At 42.7% G+C, this 19,462-nt stretch overlaps 1 protein-coding gene across 2 annotated transcripts in view; it reads left to right on the plus strand.

Moving 5' to 3' along the window:
• The window catches only part of fyco1a (FYVE and coiled-coil domain autophagy adaptor 1a), a 216,304-nt gene extending 210,047 nt beyond the window's left edge, over positions 1–6,257 (plus strand). For both annotated transcript variants that reach the window (XM_055658169.1, XM_055658178.1), the window contains exons 18-19: positions 4,817–5,665; positions 5,699–6,257. In XM_055658169.1, the coding sequence (XP_055514144.1) occupies positions 4,817–4,898 (82 nt within the window). In that variant the 3' untranslated portion in view covers positions 4,899–5,665; positions 5,699–6,257. The remainder of the gene's footprint in view (positions 1–4,816; positions 5,666–5,698) is intronic.
• The last annotated feature ends 13,205 nt before the right edge of the window (positions 6,258–19,462 follow it).

A 19,462-nucleotide genomic window follows, 5' to 3' on the forward strand; every position in this document is an offset into this window, starting at 1 on the left:
AGCATATCACCAAGTCTGTAAAACACAGTGGTGATTTTGGCCTGGGCGTGTATGGCTGCTGAAGCTACTGGTTCACTTATCTTCATTGATGATATAACTGGTGATGGTAGCAGCATAATGAATTCTGAAGTGTATAGACACATCCTATCTGCTCAAGTTCAAACAAATGCCTCAAAACTTATTGGATGGTGGTTCATTCTACAGCAAGACAATGATCCCAAGCGGAGGTTGGGCGATCGTTTCGCCGAACACCTCCGCTCGGTCCGCAATAACCAAGCTGACCTCCCGGTGGCTCAGCACTTCAACTCCCCCTCCCACTCCGCCTCCGACCTCTCTGTCCTGGGTCTCCTCCATGGCCACAGCGAGCAGCACCGGAAATTGGAGGAACTGCACCTCATATTCCGTTTGGGGAGTCTGCACCCCGGGGGCATGAACATCGAATTCTCCCAATTTTGTTAGTCCTTGCTGTCTCCTCCCCTTCCTCAGCCCCCCTGCTGTCTCCTCCCATCCCCCAGCCTTCTGGCTACTCCTCCTTTTCCCTTTCTTGTCCCCACCCACCCCCGCCCCCGATCAGTCTGAAGAAGGGTTTCGGCCCGAAACGTTGCCTATTTCCTTCGCTCCATAGATGCTGCTGCACCCGCTGAGTTTCTCCAGCTTTTTTGTGTAACCAATGATCCCAAACATACTGCTAAAGCAACATAGGGATTTTTCAAAGCTAAAAAATGGTAAATTCTTGAGTGGCCAAGTCAATCACCTGATCTGAACCCAATTGAGCATGCCTTTTATTTGCTGAAGAGAAAACTAAAAGGGACTTGCCCCCAAAACAAGCATAAGCTAAAGATGGCTGCAATACAGGCCTGGTAGAGCATCACCAGAGAAGACACCCGGCAACTGGTGATGTCCATGAATCGCAGACTTCAAACAGTCATTGCATGCAAAGGATATGCAAAATACTAAACATGACTACTTTCATTTACATTCCATTGCTGAAATGGGGGGACTATGTATAAACATTGCAGTAATTTCTGCATGGTGAAACCAAAATGTTGAAAATCTGACTATGTGCACTTTAACCACATGTGATTTATTTCTATTACAAATCTCAAATTATGGAGTACAGAGGGAAATAAATAAATGGTGGGTCTTTGTCCCAACCATTATGGAGGATGCTGTATGACAATTAAGCAGTCTTAAACTTTCTTCCAGCAGAATGTTTTCAATGGCTACAGCAGATCTCTGCAAACTTTTTTGATTTAATGCACAATGCATCTTTGGAGCAGTGGCTAATTAAATTCATGGATCAGTTCATATACTCAATTTTCAATAATGACCCATTGGCATTTTGGGCAAAGGATTTTACAAGTGTTGCTTGCCTTCTACAAATGGAGGCAGTTGTTGAGGGCACTCCTATGCAGCAAGATCGTCTTTCAAATAAACAAATTCCTATTCTGGCAATGTTCAAATGGTTATCAATCACTGGAATATTTTCCTGATGGTAAATCGTTTGCATCGGGGAAACACATATAATATTTTCATCCTTATGGAATCTGAAATACATTTTCAGGGCTAGCATTGCTTGGAGGGCTTTTACTTCCCTGGCTTCTGGCCCCAACTTGCAGTCTTACCACAGCCACTAAATGCTGCTACAACGAGAGCAAAGCAGTATCAAATTATTGTGTAAAACAGCATCAGACCTCCAAAAATGGTACTCTGGTGTCCAGAAGCACCTTGCAGTTTGCTTTGACTTCATTTTTATGTTCAGAAGTTGGCACAACCTAGCAGCCTGTATCAGAGGAAGAATCTAAGGAATATGAAGTGCAAGCTGAAAAACTCTCCTGAAGATAATTGACAAATTCCACCTCTATGCCTTTAGCAACTGTGACAGTCCCAGTTTGTGTTGGGAAAGTTAAAATCCCCTACTATGACAACCTTATTAGTCTTGCAGCTGTCAGCAATCTCCTGGTATGTTTGTTCTTCTAATTCCCGTTTACTATTTGGGGGCCTACAGTGCACTCCCAACAAGGTGATCAACTTTTTATTTCTCAGCTCCACCCATAAAACATCACTGGATGAACCATCAATAATATCCTCTCAGACTACAGCCAAAACATACTCTTTAATCCTTAAAGCAACACCACATACTCTTTTACATCCACCACCATCTCTCCTGTAGCACTTCTACCCGAGAACAATAAGCTGCCAGTTACAATGTTTGCACATTCTCCCTGTAACCACATGGGTTTTCTCTAGGTGCTCCGGTTTCCTCCTGCACTCCAAAGATGTACACGTGTGTAGGTTAAAATGCTGGAGAAACTCAGCAGGTGAGGCATCATCTATGAAATGAAGGAAATATTTCCTTCGCTCCATAGATGCTGCCTCACCCGCTGAGTTTCTCCAGCATTTTTGTCTACCTTCGATTTTCCAGCATCTGCAGTTCCTTCTTAAACATGTTTGTAGGCTAATCGGCTCTAGTAAAATTGCAAGTTGTCCCTGGTGTGTAGGGGTGATCGCTGGACGACACAGACTCAGTGGGCTAAAGGGTCTGTTTCCATTCTGTATCTAAAGTCTCCCAGTAGCTAAAATCCCCAAATACAGCAAAAATTCTGGTATTCTACCTGGTTTTTAAAACTTCCACATCCTTCCTATAATGAGGTGACCAGAACTATACGCAATACACAAAATGCGGCTGAAAGTCATATAAAGCTGCTTCATGACTTCCTTATACTAAGTGCACAGACCCCAATGAAGGCAAGCTATCCATAGACCTTCTGTACCTGTGTTGCCACTTTCAAGGAGTTATGAACTTGGACTCCAAGATCCCTGTGTACAACAATGATCACGTCACTAATTGTATATTTTCCTCTTACATTCGACTTCCCAATGTGCAACACCTCACACTTGCTCAGATTAAACACCTTCTGCCACTTCTCCACCCATTTCTGTATCTGATCTATATGTATTTTGACTGCCTTCCCTCACAGTCCACAACCCCATGACCCCATTTGGTGGAATCTGCAAATTTACGAACTAACTTGTCTACGTTCATTCCAACTCATTTATATCACAAATGGCAGAGGTTCTAGCACAGATCCCTGTGGGACTTCATTGATCACAGACATTCAGCCAGAATATTGTCCTTCCACCACACCCTCTATCTTTCTCAGTAAACTAATTCTGAATCTATACAATCAAGCAACTGTTAATCCCTTGCATCTTCATTTTCTGGATCAGTCTACCATGGGGGACTTTAGCTAATGCCTTACTAAATTCCATGATATTATACAAATAAACCTTGGAAAATCAAACATACGTGTGCCAGCATACACCATGAGAGAAGTGAATATGTGTGTCTTGAAATCTGTCCTTCCCTCAACCTTGCTGTTCTCCATGGCATCCATAGTGCATGTTGCTGTTGTGGTGGAAGGACAATATTCTGGCTGGATGTCTATGACCAATGAAGTTCTGCAGGGATCTGTGCTAGGACCTCCTTTTGACCTTCAAGGGACATAATGGCAGAACAATACATTGGACATTGTTGTGGGAGGTCCATCAGTAAATGGTCCTGTATCCAGACAATAAAGTACTAAATTAATATAATTTTTACAACTGGCTACCTATATTTGACTGCCAGTTTTCTCTTTACAAATATTCTTTATTTCTTGCATCATGACTTGATACGGTATTTCTGTTCAGTTCAGGGTTACAGCATGGAAACTTGGCCCGCCCATACTATTTCTATGTTATCCCACTTTCTCATCCACTCCTGGCACATGAGGGGCAATTTACAGAGGCCAAATTAACCTACAAACTGGCATGAGTTTGGGATGCGGGAGAAAACCAGAGCACCCGGAGGAAACCCACACAAGAGACCCACCTTCTCTCCATACCCCCTGATCCCTTTAGCCACAAGGGGCACATCTAACTCCCTCTTAAATATAGCCAATGAACTGGCCTCAACTACCTTCTGTGGCAGAGAATTCCACAGATTCACCACTATCTGAGTGAAAAATGTTTTTTTTCTCATCTCGGTCCTAAAAGACTTTCCCCTTATCCTTAAACTGTGACCCCTTGTTCTGGACTTCCCCAACATCGGGAACAATCTTCCTGCATCTAGCCTGTCCAACCCCTTAAGAATTTTGTAAGTTTCTATAAGATCTCCCCTCAATCTTCTAAATTCTAGCGAGTACAAGCCGAGTCTATCCAGTCTTTCTTCATATGAAAGTCCTAACATCCCAGGAATCAGTCTGGTGAACCTTCCCTGTACTCCCTCTATGGCAAGAATGTCTTTCCTCAGATTAGGAGTCCAAAACTGTACACAATACTCCAGGTGTGGTCTCACCAAGGCCCTGTACAACTGAAGTAGAACCTCACCGCTCCTATACTCAAATCCTTTTGCTATGCATGCTAACATACCATTACACATCTACTGTGCCATTCTCCCTAAAGTATGAGGGTGCTTCTGAGCCATCTGATCATTAATGAGTGCTTTATTTCCTCATGAAGACTCTTGACTAAAATAAAATATATCAATCTAAGTCCACCTATAACATATGTGAGTTGCTGCAAAAAAAAAAAAACAGGTTTTGCTTGTCACATTTGTATTTTTTTGATGTGCTGTTGGGACAAGTAATGAAACCTTAAATTTGCACAATGTTTAAAAGGTTGAATAAAAATTACATTTAAACTCCAAGTTGGCTTTTTTGTAATAAAGATTTGGGGTAAATTTTGATTATTATTTCTTTTCAAATGTATTCTCCCATTAAATCTCATTAAGGATTATTACATCCAAGTAACTAATGTCATTTATTTCTTTTAGGTTTACATCAAAGAAGGTGTTTTATCGCTTAACAGTCGAAAAGCCCGTTATCTATGATGGAAGCGATATTTCTGAACCATGAAATATTTGCACTTTTTAAACTATTCAAGTATATCCAAATATGGAGCAATATTTTCCAAGGGTTGAAATCTATGCAAATAAGCTTTAAATAAAAAATATATTTAGTAATAAATACTTTTTCAATACGAAATAATGTAAAGTTGGACTATCAGAGGAAGGCAATATTTTGGTAGTGGAAAGGGGAGCCACCTGTCTTAATACGAGAAATTATAGTTGCACTGCCTTTATAATCAAATGTTGATCTAACAATTTATGTTGATGCTTTTGTTCTGCTGCCATTTTGACTACATTTCAGCTATAACTCGTTATACTGTTATAAACTGACATTGGTAAGGAAAGTAACATTGGCGGCATTACATCTTGTTGCTGGGAATGAGTATGTGTTTAATACATCTTTTTCATGCTGGAGAACAGATGGTGAAGAATGTAACCAAATGAAGAAAATGTGTGGAAATGATCTACTTCATATATGCAACTAAGAACATGCAACACTAAATCGGGGCATCTTAACAAGGAAAATCATATTTATATTTAATCCACAGATATTTTAACTGGATATATATATATATATTTGAAAACGTTTGTATGCCTGAAACAGATGGGGTGTGTTTGTGGGTTTATAATATACCAGCTTTGTTATAATGCAAATTTTAATAGACAGTTATTCAGATACAATTAGTTCTGCTATAATGCGACAGTTGCATTTCTAAGAAACCTGGTGTTAGAGAAAATCGTGTTATAAAAACAATTGTGCCAATGGGGAGAAAGGTTATATAGTTATATGGTTATATGGTTATAAAGGAGTTTTGGGCTGCAGAGTTTCAAACTTACAATAACAAAATTATTTCTCCCACAAGATTTTCAAAAAGAAAGGTATTTTTGATAGCTGCAGGTTTATTTTTGTTACTGCAAGCTAAAAATACTAAAGGCTGTATGTTACATTGTACAATGGAGTATGATACACAAGTGTCAAGGAAAGCGATTTTTTGTCAATTTCAAATAGTCACCCGCAGTGAAACTGACACACTGTGTTCTTGAAAGACAATATGTCTGATCACTGCAAGGTGGTTAAATGGAAGAACCCTAGACTGTATTTTCGAAAGCAGCATTTTTTCAGCATAAATTTCCCAAGTAACCTTCGAATGGTTCTCTAGTTTCCGGTAGAAAATGGGTTTGAACCAGTTTAACCTGCATTTTACAAATAGAGATACCTAATCCATCAATTACATTATATCCAATTCATGTTATAAAAACACGTTGTAGCAGAACTACTTGTATTTTTACATTACAACATATATTGCACTTTTGTTCCAAAATCTGATTTTGGATGGAAACAATCAATAAAGTAAATCACAAAATCGTCAGTTGAAATTGATTTTTATCAATGAATTAAGTGGGTTAATACATCATGTTCATAGTTTGCTGGAGATCAGAAGGTAAAAATTCTGACTTAACCAAATGAAACAAATGTGTGGAAATTATCTACTTAATATATACAACTAAGTACATGTAACACTATTAATCGGGGCGTCTTATAAAGAAAAATCTAATTTATATTTAATCCACAGATATTTTAACTGGATATATATATATATATTAAAATGTTTGTATGCCTGGAGCAGATGGAGCTTCATTTTATTCAGTGACTTATCCAAAGAACAAGATCCCAATTTTCAGGTCTGAGACTGAGAAATATATATATATTTTTTTGAATTGACAAAAGGTTGGTGGTCAATTGCATTCTGTTGTGCATTCTAGTGATGGTACTCACTTGGTAGTGTTAAGTAGGAAACTCTAAAACATATCTGCCTGTAAGATCCTCCTAATCAAGATAGTATTCGAGTTAGACTCACAGGAAAACATAGTTTGTTGGGCTAAAATCAAATGACTGATCAAAAGATCCGATCAAAAGTCCGATCGCTTGTCGGCGTGGACTTGATGGGCCAAAGGGCCTGTTTCTGTGCTGTATCTCTAAGGCCTAAAGAAGTCTAAAGTATAAACTGGTAATTTTAAACCAATGAACTCAGAGATCCGAGATCTTCGGTCTCCTTCCACACTCCAAAGACGTACAGGTTTGTAGGCTTGGAATGTAAATGTAAAAAATTGTCCCTCGTGTGTGTAGGGTAGCATTAATGTGCAGGGATCGCTGGTCGGCGCAGACTCGATCAGCTGAAGGATCTGTTTCCGCGCTTTTTCTCTAAACTAAACTCCCCACAACTGGGGACTCGATTCTGATTATGGGTGCTGTCTGTAAGGAGTTTGTACGTTCTCCCCGTGACCACGTGGGTTTTCCCGAGACCCTCCTCATAGTTTCCCCAGATTTATCAGCCTCATTATCAATTTATTACTGTCCCTACCATGATGGGTGATGGAAAACAGGGCAAACCTTGATTTTTTTAACAGAAAAAATGGTTGATGTACAATAATCATTGGCCAATTCAATTCATTGAAATCTCTCAAACTGAAACGTGTAATTTGATTCTCTTTCTTCGCATTCTGCTGAATATTTGCAAAATTATTTGTTTTTATTCCATATTTTCAGCTTTGGCTTCATTCTGCTTTTGTCCTGTGATGATTAAATTACAAAATAATTTAGAGAGTAATTGCTCCACAGCACCACCCAGTCACCAGAACATGCATTGTTGCAGCCAGTTGCATTGGTTTAAGGAACTCTGCAAAAGTTGAGTTTTCATTCTCATCTCTTGTTGATAATGACTGGTTTTAGAAGATGACATAAACCCATGACCAGAGATGCGTGAGTAAGACAATGAACCGCAGCTTAGACACAGTAGAAATGAACCACAGAACTTCTCCTTTTTATTTGTCAGAACTTTCATGATTTCAGAAATAGAAAGGCTGAATGTGCAGTCTGGAATAGACAGGCTGAATGCACAGAATCTTTTACCCAGGGTAGGGGAATCAAAGACACGAAGACATATGTTTAAAGTGAGAGTGGCAAGATTTAATACGAACCTGAGGGACAAGATTTTCACTCAGAGGCAGTGGGTACGTGTATATGTAATGAGCTGCCAGAGGAGGTAGTTGAGGTAGGTACTATACAGCATTTAAAAAAACACATGGGCAGGAAATGTTTAGAGGGATATCGGGCAAATGTGGGCAAATGGGACTAGATTAGATGGGGCGATAACAGATAGTGCAAAGAGAAAACTACCAGAGTGCAGAATATGTGTGTAACAGCATTGTGAACTTATAGTATTGCAGCTACAGAGAAAGTGCAAATAAAGAATGTTCAAGGGCTGCAATGAAATAGATTGGGGGATTGGGATTACATCCTCAGTTTATGAGGACTATTCAGTAATCTCATAATAGTGGGAAAGAAGCTGTTGTTCAGTATTCTGGTACACGCTTTCAAGATTTTATGCCTTCCACCTGAAGGGAGAGGAGGGGATGACCAGGGTGTAAATTGTCATAGTACATTGAATAGTACAGTATAGGAACGAGCCCTTCACCCCACAATGTTTGTGCTGAACATGATACCAAGTTGAACTGAACTGATCTTGTCTGCCTGTACTTTATCCATATTTCTCTATTCCTTGCACCTCCTCATGCCTGTCTAAAAGCCTCTTAAATTCCACTACCGTTCTCTGTGTAAAAAACAGACCCCACATCTCTATTAAACCTTTTCCCTCTCACTTTACTCTCACTTTATAGTTATGCCCTCTAGTGTTGGCTCTGACTGTCTCCCCTATCTATGCCTCTCAGAGATTTTATATACAGGTACTTCTATCTTAAGAAGGAAATCAGGGGAAAAAGGGTCCGGGTGTAGCTTGGCAGATAATATTAAGGAAACCTAAAGGGATTTTGTCAGAACATCAAGGGAAAGAGGATTACTGAGAATAGGACCCCTCAGGCACCAAAGCAGCCATCTCTTTGTTGAGCTGTAGGAGATGAGCAAGATCCTCAATGAATATTTCTCCTCTGTTTTACCATGGAGAAAGACATGAAAACTGGGCAACTTGGGACAGTTATTGGAGGATCTTGAGGACAGTCCGCATTAAGTTCAAGGAGGTGCTGAATGTCCTAAGGTATATGAAAGTAGAAAATCTCCCTGGCCTGATCAGATATAACCGAGGACACTGCAGGAAGCTGAAGTAGAAATTTCAGGCGCCATAGTTGAGATATTTCAGGAGACATAGCTGAGACATCAATAGTCACAGGTGAGGTGCTGGAAAACTGTAGGGTAGCTCATATTGTGCCTCTGTTTGGGATGGGCTGCAAGCAAAAGCCTGGGAACTATACACCAGTGAGCCTAACATCTGTTGTAGGCAAGTTACTGGAGAGAATCCTGCATTTTAATTGATGGGCAGATTAGGGATAGTCAGCATTGTTTTGTACATGGAAAATCGTGTCTTATGTCTATGATAGTTTTTTGAAGAAGTAACCGGAAGGTTGATGAGGGTAAAGTTGCATACGTGTATGTATGAACTTCAGCACGGCATTTGATAAGGTTCTGCATGGTAGACTGCTCTGGAAGGTAAGATCAGATGGGTTCCAGGGTGAGCTAGCTGACTGGATAGAGAAGCAGAGGTGATGGTGGAAGGCTGTTTTCCGGACTGGAGGCCTGTGACCAGTGATGTGCCACAGGAGTCGGTGCTGTTTGTGGATAAAATCAATTAAATGGATGAGAATAGAGGTATGATTAGTAAGTTTGCAGATGACACCAAAGTGGGTTGCATCGTATTACTGATGATGGTTACCAAAAATTACAGCAGGATTTTGATCCGTTGGCCAAGTGGGCTGCGGAATGGTTAATGGAGTTTAATGCACATAAGTGCAAGTAGTCACCTTTTAGGAAGTCAAATCAGGGCAGAATCTTCTCAGTGGCAGGGTCCTGGGGAGAGCCGTGGAGCAAAGGGATCTAAGAGGGCAGGTACTTAGTTACTTGAAAGTAATGCCAAAGTTAGATAGGGCGGTCAAGAAGGCTTTCAGTACATTGACCTTCATTAGTCAGGGTATTGAGCATAGAAGTTGGGATGTTATGTTACAGTTGCACAAGATGTTTGTGAGGTTGTATTTTTAGTATTGTGTTCAGTTTTGGTCCCTGCTTTAAGAAAGATGTTAAACTGGAAAGAGTGCAAAGGAGATTTACGAGGATGTTCCCAGGAATTAGCGGCCGGAGCTGTAGGCAGAGATTGGGCAGGCTAGTGGTTTATTTCTTGTAGTACAGGAGAATGAGTTGGATGAGGTGTATAGGGTGAATGCACAGAGTTTTTATTACCCAGAGTAGGGGTAAGGCCTGTTTACTTGCAGTATGATTCTATCACTCTATTTGCCTGAACAACGGGCAAAGCATATGTTTTCACTGTATCTGTGTACATGAAAATACTAAACCAATACCAATCTGGAATGGCTTGAGGCCCAGAAAAGCAGCTGTCCCATTCAGCCACGATCCTGTCACGTGGATCGAGGTGCCGAACAGGAACTAAAATCTTGTCCAATTCTGACAGCAGTCCCCACTCCCATCTCCAGCATCCACAATTCAATTTGCTGCAAAATTGTTATGTAACTGAATGTTTTTGACAGTATAATTAAAAATAAATAAACTTATGAAATATTAAAATCAACCTAAAATAATAAACCAGCCACTTATATGCACAGAAAGGTACATCAAGCAATAACATATTAAGTAAAAAAAATTATGTTTTTAAAATTAATATTACCTTGACCCCATGTGGGACAATCCCTGCCTCAGCGCACTTGGTAAATCCTGTGAACACCCCTCGGCAGTTTCAGGACTTAAAGGGCAAAGGCAGAAGCTATGTAAAGAACAATTGAGAAGGTTTGCAAAAAAACAGATGACAGGAGTGATTAGATGATAAAAATCCTGGTGCAGAATCCAAACCAGCCAAATGTGCAGCTGGACTGAACTTTGGATTTTGAATAGAATGAACAATGGTGGGGATTCAGCAAGATCATTGATATTGTTCACTGCTTTTATTTACATTGATTTGAACAGAAGACAACATGTAAAGTGGGCTGCAGTTTGGCAATCAACAAGTTACACCAAAAACAGTCTTAACCTCAGTCTACCTCTGTGGCTTGAATTGATTTTCTTTTACTGACAGACAGAAGATTTGCAAGCACTGAGATGGTTGTGGGTTATAAATTGAGGACAAGCAGCATTGGAGTTCAGGAATCATTGGTTGGAAGTTGTGAGTATACGATTCCTTCAATGGAAACTGTCCGGAGATTGGCTCGACCTCTGCAATGCTACATCAAAAGGATTTCTAATATAATTAGGTTCTTTTTGTAGTTCTTTAATCCCAGTGATGCTGACTGTTGCTGCTGGCAAAACATACAGTACAAAATACTGCATGCTTCCATCTATTTTTAATATAAGAGTGAGTATAAAACCAATCACTTCACAAAAAGAAGCTCTTGAGAGAATTGCTCATTTTTTCTTTATCAGAACCCCCATCCAGAATATTATTTTGTCATTACTTTTTTTAAACTTTGGCAGAGTTCAAATGATGCACAATTTACCATCTGCTGTGTAAAACTAAGCTTTGGTGAAAATCAAAGAGCATAAAAGCAGTTTGGCAACAGCATTGATTTTATGATCTCTTCCGCTTGATTTCCAAACTTGCCAGTTCAAACTCTCTCTCTTCGACTTTAATCACAAAGGACATACATACAATGAATGGTCATGATGTCTTTCCCAGGGTAGTCTAAAACTAGAGGGCATACTTTTAAGGTGAGAAGGGAAAGATTTAATCGGGATGAGAGGGGCAATTTTTCCACATAGATTGTGGTGAGCTATGCAGTCCTGCAGTCATTTAGTCTTTACCTATTTATCGTATCTCGTGGTTTCTTCATAGATTCATGGCTGTGTGCATCCACTCTGCAAACAGTAGACTATTCCACAAGCTTACCTTTCCATGCGATTCATTTTGCCTTTGTATGGCAGTAAAATACTGGTGACAGTCAAAGAGGAGCCTGTTTAACTTCTCTTTTTACTTTGAAGTTAATGTTTGACAGATTTTGGCAACCTGTAGTCTTCACTGATAGGAAATAGTCTTTTTTGTACCTTGCAAATTTAAACTAAAAGGCTTTTATGAAGAAAATGAATCTTTAAATATTATCAATATTTGTTTTAAGTATTTTTTCACATTGATTCTTTAAATAGGTAGAAGCAGAATAGCCTTTTCAATGCTAACTTCCTTCACAATCTTTTGAGTCCAACCTATGTACAATTCTTCTGCCCAGTTCGATGCAAATAGCTTGGATTAAAATATTCCTTTAACTTTAAAGGTTGTCACTTATATGAATATTCACATTTTAATATTATATTGGGTGAAAATTTAATCAACACGTTATTCAGTATCCCCCTTTCCACTGTGTGTTTTTTCTACTTGCTGCTTTCAGTAGCCTTGGCTGAAATTCTGGAGCTTAAAATGGCAGAGGATGTGTTTCTGACAATTGAATGTATCCATACATCAGGCACATGCCGTGAGTAATTACTCAAGGTAGGCAGTCAGTCGGCTTTTTTTAAAAATCTTGAACCGCACACGCGCAGATTGTTACTTATTTTTATTTTTTACAGAGAGAACAATTTAATGTCCCCAAGGCTTCTAAATCTCCTTCATTTTTAAATTACTGAACGGGTGGGGGATGGAGGATGAATGCAGGTGGAGAGATGGTGGGAAAAACGGGAACACACCGGACGTTGAATCAGTTGTCATCTTATTGAATGACAATACTAATTCAAGGGTCCAATTGGAGGGAGGGTTCCTTTCACAGCGTGTGGGGAGTCTGTGCCAGGGGTTAAAGATGTGGGGAGGGCAGGAGTGTTGAGGAGGAGGGGGTCGGAGATCATGTCAGACTCACTCACCGCTGCCGCAGCGCTGCAGGCATGGACAGCAGAACTGGCCGCCATTTCCGGGGAAGGAAGCGGGTCGTGTGACTGAGAGCGACCGTCAGGACCCGACAGTAGAACGGGCTGCCACTTCAGCGCCTTCTACCGGCCCACTCACCTCTGGCAGTGCTCTCTGTCTGAACACCTCTTACCTGCCACTCACCGGCTTCACTCATGTCAGCCGCTTCCCGCTAATCCTTAAATTCCCACAGCCGACTAGTATCAATTGGTCCCTTGAGCGCGCTGTTGGAATTTAAAGATTTGTGGGAAGCCAGCTGGCGAGCCACAGGACAGAGGTGGTCAGATGGAGAGCACTGCCAGAGGTGAGTGGGGACCAGCAGAAGGGGCTAAAGTGGCAGCCGGTTCTGCTGTCGGGTCCCGGCGGCCGCTCGCAGTCACCCGAGCTGCTTCATTCCTCGGAAATGGCGGCCAGTTCTCCTGTTCGTGCCCGGAGCGCTGCGGCAGCCACCCGAGCTAATTCACTCCCCGGCCACAATGCAGTGGCTCCGTGCCTGGAGCGTTGCAAGTGGGTTACTGGCCCCGATCCCCTCCTTCACAACGCTCCTGCCCTCCCCGCAACCTTACCCTGGGCCAGACTCCCCAAACACTGTGAAAGGAGTTCTGCCTCCCCTCCACCCCGGGAAATACAGTATTTAAAAACATAAAGCACCAAGAAATGTACTTACCACGTTATTGGTACACAAACTCCATTCTTCACTCTGTTTCCTAAGATACTCTTAAAATAATGACAATCCATATTTGAAAAACCCACCAAGAAACTTGCGCTGCGCATGTGCAGTACTGCAAAGGCAGAATTTCAGCTTCAGCCCCGCTTTAAATTGACGGCTTGAAGCAGTGCTGACGGCACGTGTTGCAAGTGCTGCGGTTGAAAGGCATGGGGAATTATAATAATAATAATAATACATTTTATTTATAGGCGCCTTTCAAGAGTCTCAAGGACACCTTACAAAAATTTAGCAGGTAGAGGAAAAACATGTAAGAGGAATGAAATAAATAGTAGAGACATAACTAGTACACAAAGTAAAGACAGAATACAATTCAAAACACGATATGAGGCAATTAATGCACAGATGAAAAGGGAGGGGGACGTGGGGCTAAGGATAGGCAGAGGTGAAGAGATGGGTCTTGAGGCAGGACTGGAAGATGGTGAGGGACACGGAATTGCGGATCAGTTGGGGGAGGGAGTTCCAGAGCCTGGGAGCTGCCCTGGAGAAGGCTCTGTCCCCAAAACTGCAGAGGTTGGACTTGTGGATGGAGAGGAGACCGGCTGATATGGATCTGAGGGACCGTGAGGGTTGGTAGGGGGAGAGGAGGTCAGTGAGATATGGGGGGGGGCAGATGGTGGAGGGCTTTGTAGTTGAGGATCAGGATTTTGTAGGTGATCCAGTGGGAGATGGGAAGCCAGTGAAGTTGTTTGAGGTCTGGAGTGATGTGATGCCAGGATTTGGTGTGGGCGATGAGTCGGGCGGCTGTGTTCTGGACCAGTTGGAGTCGGTTGATGTAGGTGGAGCTGATGCCAAAGAGAAGTGAGTTGCAATAGTCCAGTCGGGAGGAGATGAAGGCATTGATGAGTCTTTCAGCAGCGGGAGGTGTGAGAGAGGGTCTGGGTTTGGCGATGTTGCGGAGATGAAAGAAGGAGGTTTTAATGACATGGCGGATGTGAGGCTCAAAGGAGAGGGTGGAATCAAAGATCACACCTAGGTTGCGGGCCTGGGGAGATGGGGAGAGTGGGGTTATTAATTTTGCTGAGTGTGGCTTTGGAGCCTATGAGGAGGAATTCTGTCTTATCGCTGTTAAGTTTTGAGGAAGTTATGTTGCATCCAGGTTTTTATAGCTGACAAACAGGAGTTGATATGGGAGAGGGGGGGGGGTTGTGGGGGGATTTGGTGCCGAGGTAGATCTGGGTGTCATCGGCGTAACAGTGGAAGTCCAGGTTGAAGTGGCGGAGTATCTGACCAAGGGGGAGGATGTAGATGATGAAGAGGAGGGGGCCGAGTACGGAGCCTTGGGGAACGCCTTGAGTGACTGTGGCTGAAGCAGAGGTGTGGTTGTGGAGAGAGATGAAGTGGGATCTGTTGGAAAGGTAGGAACGGAGCCAGCTGAGTGCAGAGCCTTCAATGCCGAGGTCTTTGAGTTTGGTGAGCAGGATGTTATGGTTCACTGTATCGAAGGCTGCGCTCAGGTCGAGGAGGATGAGGATGTTGAGGGAACCATTGTCAGCAGAGGTGAGGAGGTCGTTGAGGACTTTGAGGAGAGCAGAATTATGCCTACCTACGAGATCGATCTCTTAGATAGGCATAATTCTCCCATGCCTTTACTCTTTATATTTAATAATTGCCATTTCATAATTTTAGTCAGGGTAGGCAGTGCCTACCTTGCCTAGCCTGACGGCACGTGCCTGCCATACATTCACCTTCATGTATAGTGAGTGGGACAGATTTAAGGAGAGTTCTTCAATCCCAATAGTAGAGAAGCGAGAATTAAAATCTTGTATTATCTGCAGAACATTTAGAGATAGAGTATGGAAACAGGCCTTCAGCCCACAGAGTCCATGCCGACCATTGATCATCAGTTCACACTAGTTCTAAGTTATCCAACTTTCGCACCCGCTCCCTACACACTAGGGGCAGTTTACAGAAGCCAATTACCTTCCGATGACCATGTCATTGGGCAGAGTACCCAGAGGAAATCCACAAGGTCACAGGGAGAACGTGCAAATTTCACACAGCCAGCATCCAAGGGCAGGATCGAACTTGGGTCTCTGGTGCTGTGAGGCAGCAGCTCTACCAGCTGCTCCACTGCACCGCTTGGTTCCAAATTGAACGAGGATTGGAAAGAAACGTATCTACTCTCGGTTATTCAGTCATGCACTGTTTATGGCAGAGCCGGCATTGTTCCTGTCCTTAAAATTGTTCATCAAGCCCATCAGCAAGATAGAAATGTTGTGTAAGATATAAGTAGATATTGATTGTACGGGAATGCAGGCCGATTGGAATGGCAAATCAGGGTTGATGTTTCCAATGTGAATTAGTGGGTGTGATGTTTTGAGGTCACAGTTCTGCAGGTTTAAAGAAAGTAAGGACAAAATAATATTCTGGATGGGGTCCAGATAAAGGTACAGTCAGAGAAAAACAAGGGCTGCAGCAATGTTGCTTGAGGATAAATCTGGCGAGAGACATGGGCTGTTTCCAGGATCAAAACACCACAGATACAAACACTCTTAAGTAGCTTAGTGGGAAAAGTCAAGTCAAGTCAAGTCAAGTTTATTTGTCACATACACATACGAGATGTGCAGTGAAATGAAAGTGGCAATGCTCACGGACTTCTGTGCAAAAGACAAACAACAAAACAACCAAACAAATTATAAACACAATCATAACACCCATATTCTTTTACATAATAAATAATGGAAGGAAAAATGTTCAGTAGAGTTAGTCCCTGGTGAGATAGGCGTTTACAGTCTGAATTGCCTCTGGGAAGAAACTCCTTCTCAACCTCTCCGTTCTCATCGCATGGCAACGGAGGCGTTTGCTTGACCGTAGCAGCTGGAACAGTCCGTTGCAGGGGTGGAAGGGGTCTCCCATGATTTTATTTGTTCTGGAGTTGCACCTCCTGTTGTATAGTTCCTGCAGGGGGGTGAGTGAAGTTCCCATAGTGCGTTCGGCCGAACGCACTACTCTGCAGAGCCTTCTTGTCCTTGGCAGAGCAATTCCCAAACCAGATGGTAATGTTCCCGGACAAGATGCTTTCCACCGCCGCTGCGTAGAAGCACTGGAGGATCCTCGGAGACACTCTGAATTGCCTCAATTACCTGAGGTGGTAAAGGCGCTGCCTTGCCTTACTCACGAGTGCTGAGGCGTGTGATGCCCATGTCATATCCTCGGAGATGTGGACTCCCAGATATTTAATACAGTTCACCCTATCCACAGGATCCCCATTTATCCTCAATGGAGTGTACGTCCTCGGATGATGTGCCCTAAAGTCCATGATCAGCTCCTTCGTTTTTTTGATGTTCAAGAGGAGGCTGTTATCCTGGCACCAGAGTGCTAGACCAGCCACCTCCTCCCGGTAGGCCTTCTCGTCGTTGTCTGAGATCAGGCTCACCACCACAGTGTCATCAGCAAACTTAATTATTGAGTTGGAGCTGAACCTAGCCACAGTCATGTGTGTACAGGGAGTACAATAGGGGGCTGAGGACGCAACCCTGGGGCGATCCTGTGCTCAGGGTGAGGGACTTCGATGTATTCCCTCCCCGGTAACCAGGGTTGTTGGCATGAGTGGTGCAAGTGGACAGAGACGACAGGGAAAATAACACTTTGGAACTTAAGGTGGTCAGAGGTACTGAACCTGGATGGGGAGCAGTAGCTACTGATATGCAATTTTACAAGGTATTCGCAGACCACTTTCAACAATGGCAGAGAGGATAGTTCTCACCTGAGTTCACATGCTAAGAACTATATTCTGCATTCTGTATCTTTCCCTTTGTTCTACCGATTATTCTTAAACTTGGCTTGATTGTATTTATGTAGAGTATTATCTGATTTGTTTCGACAGCATGTAGAACAAAGCTTTTCATTGCATGTGACAATAATAAACTTAAACCTAAGGTGCAAGTACCAACACTATCCTTGCAGAACTTCTCCTATAAAATGTCTACTGTTTTCTGCCTGTCAACAGATGGATAAAACATGACTATCTGAAGCATAACTGATTATCTCCAATTTGTTCACCTTGAAAGAGACAGGAACAACATGTAACTCTACCGAACAAGGTTGCCAAACACTTTAACCTCTTCCCATTCCCTTACTGACTTTTCTGTCCTGGGCCTCCTTTGTTGTCAGAGTGAAGCCAAAGGCAAATTGGTGGAACTGCACTTCATATTTTGCTGTTGGCCAGTTGTAAAGGGCCTGTCCCACTTTCACAACCTAATTCACAACCTTTTTTACTCGTGGACATTTTTCATCATGCTAGGAAAACTACCCGACCTACTTGATGTCACGAGTACCTACGACTGGCATCACGGCCTGCTACGACCTACCTATGACCTCCTACGACCTCGTGACGACTATGCTGCGAGTATGAGTCAAGGGCAAACTCGGCAAGGTCGTGAATTAGGTCATGAAAGTAGGACAGGCCCTTTACAACCTAGCGGTATGAATATTCATTTCTCTAACATCAAGAGACCCTTGCATTCCCTCTCTCTCCGTCCCTCCCCCACCCTAGTCATCCTACCTAGTCACTGGCGTCCTACTTAGTTTCACTGTTTGCATCCGCTCGTTATCACCTCCACAGCCAGCAATAGACCATTGTGGGCTCCACCTTTCCTTGAGCATCTGGCTGACTTTGATTTGTTCTTTTCATACCTTTCATTCATTTGTTCTTTGTACCATTACATATCTCTACTCATATCTTTGTACCTTTACTTATCTCCCCTGACTATCAGTCTGAAGAAGGGTCTCGACCCAAAACGTCACCAATTCATTTTCTTCAGAGATACTGCCTGATCCGCTGAGTTACGCCAGCATTCTGTGTCTATCTACAGGAGATCAATATCAGCAAGATGAAAACACAAACTATTGTGAAATGTTTCGGCAGCGCAGTGGCGCCTGGGTCGGCACAGCGGCGTAGCATTTGAGTTGCTGCCTTGCAGCGCCAGAGACCTGAGTTCAATTCTGACTGGGTGCTGCCTGATTTTGTATGTTCTCCCTGTGACTGCCTAGGTTTTCTCCGGGTGCTCTAGTTTCCTCCCACATTATACAGGTTTGTAGGTTAATTGGCTTCTGTACATTGCCCCTTGAGTATAGAATGCCAAAGTGGAATAACATAGAACTAATGTGTGGGTGATCGCTGGTTGGCACGGACACGTTGGGCTGAAGGACCTGTTACCATGCTGTGCCTCTGAAGTCGAAAGTCTAAAGCTTGCATGTCAGACATATTTCCCATCCCTAGCCCCCTCCCAACTACCACTTGATCCTTTGGTATGCTTCTTACTACTCATTAATTTTGTGGTCTTTAGTGCAGTCTCAAAAGGGCAGCACCTAGCACCTAGAGGTTTACTCAACTGAATGTCCCAAAAGCTGGAGTAACTCAACGGGACAGGCAGCATCTCTGGAGAGAAGGAATGGGTAACATTTTGGGTCAAGACCCTTCTTCAGACTGTTTAGGGCTAAGGGAAATGAGAGATATAGGCGGTGATGTGGAGAGGTAAAGAAAAATGAATGATAGATATGCAAAAATTAACGATGATCAAGTAAAGGCCATTGTTAGCTGTTTAGGTGAAAATGACTTGGTGCGACTTGGGTGGGGGAAGAGAGGGGTGGGGTGGGGGGGGGGGGGGGGGGGTTGTATTGCCGGGACATCCTAAAAGGGAAGCAGTGTCATTCCATGTGAGAGTCATGCCTTTGTAGGCACCAGATGCAGGAAGGTCTAGATCTCAGATTTATTTATTAGAGATTTACAGCACAGAAACAGTCCAACTTATCCGTGCGAACCAGAATGTCCACACGAGGTTGTCCCATTAGCCTGGGTTTGGCCCAAATAACTCAAAATCTTTTCTATCCATGTACCAATCCACGTGTCTTTAGGCATGTCCCCTCGGCAGCTCATTCCATATCCACCTCCTCTGTATCTCTCTCTCTCTCTCTCTGTCTCTGTGTCTCTCTCCCTTT

This window comes from Leucoraja erinacea, chromosome 2 (genome assembly GCF_028641065.1).
Source record: "Leucoraja erinacea ecotype New England chromosome 2, Leri_hhj_1, whole genome shotgun sequence".
In the NCBI taxonomy this organism is placed as follows: domain Eukaryota; kingdom Metazoa; phylum Chordata; class Chondrichthyes; order Rajiformes; family Rajidae; genus Leucoraja; species Leucoraja erinaceus.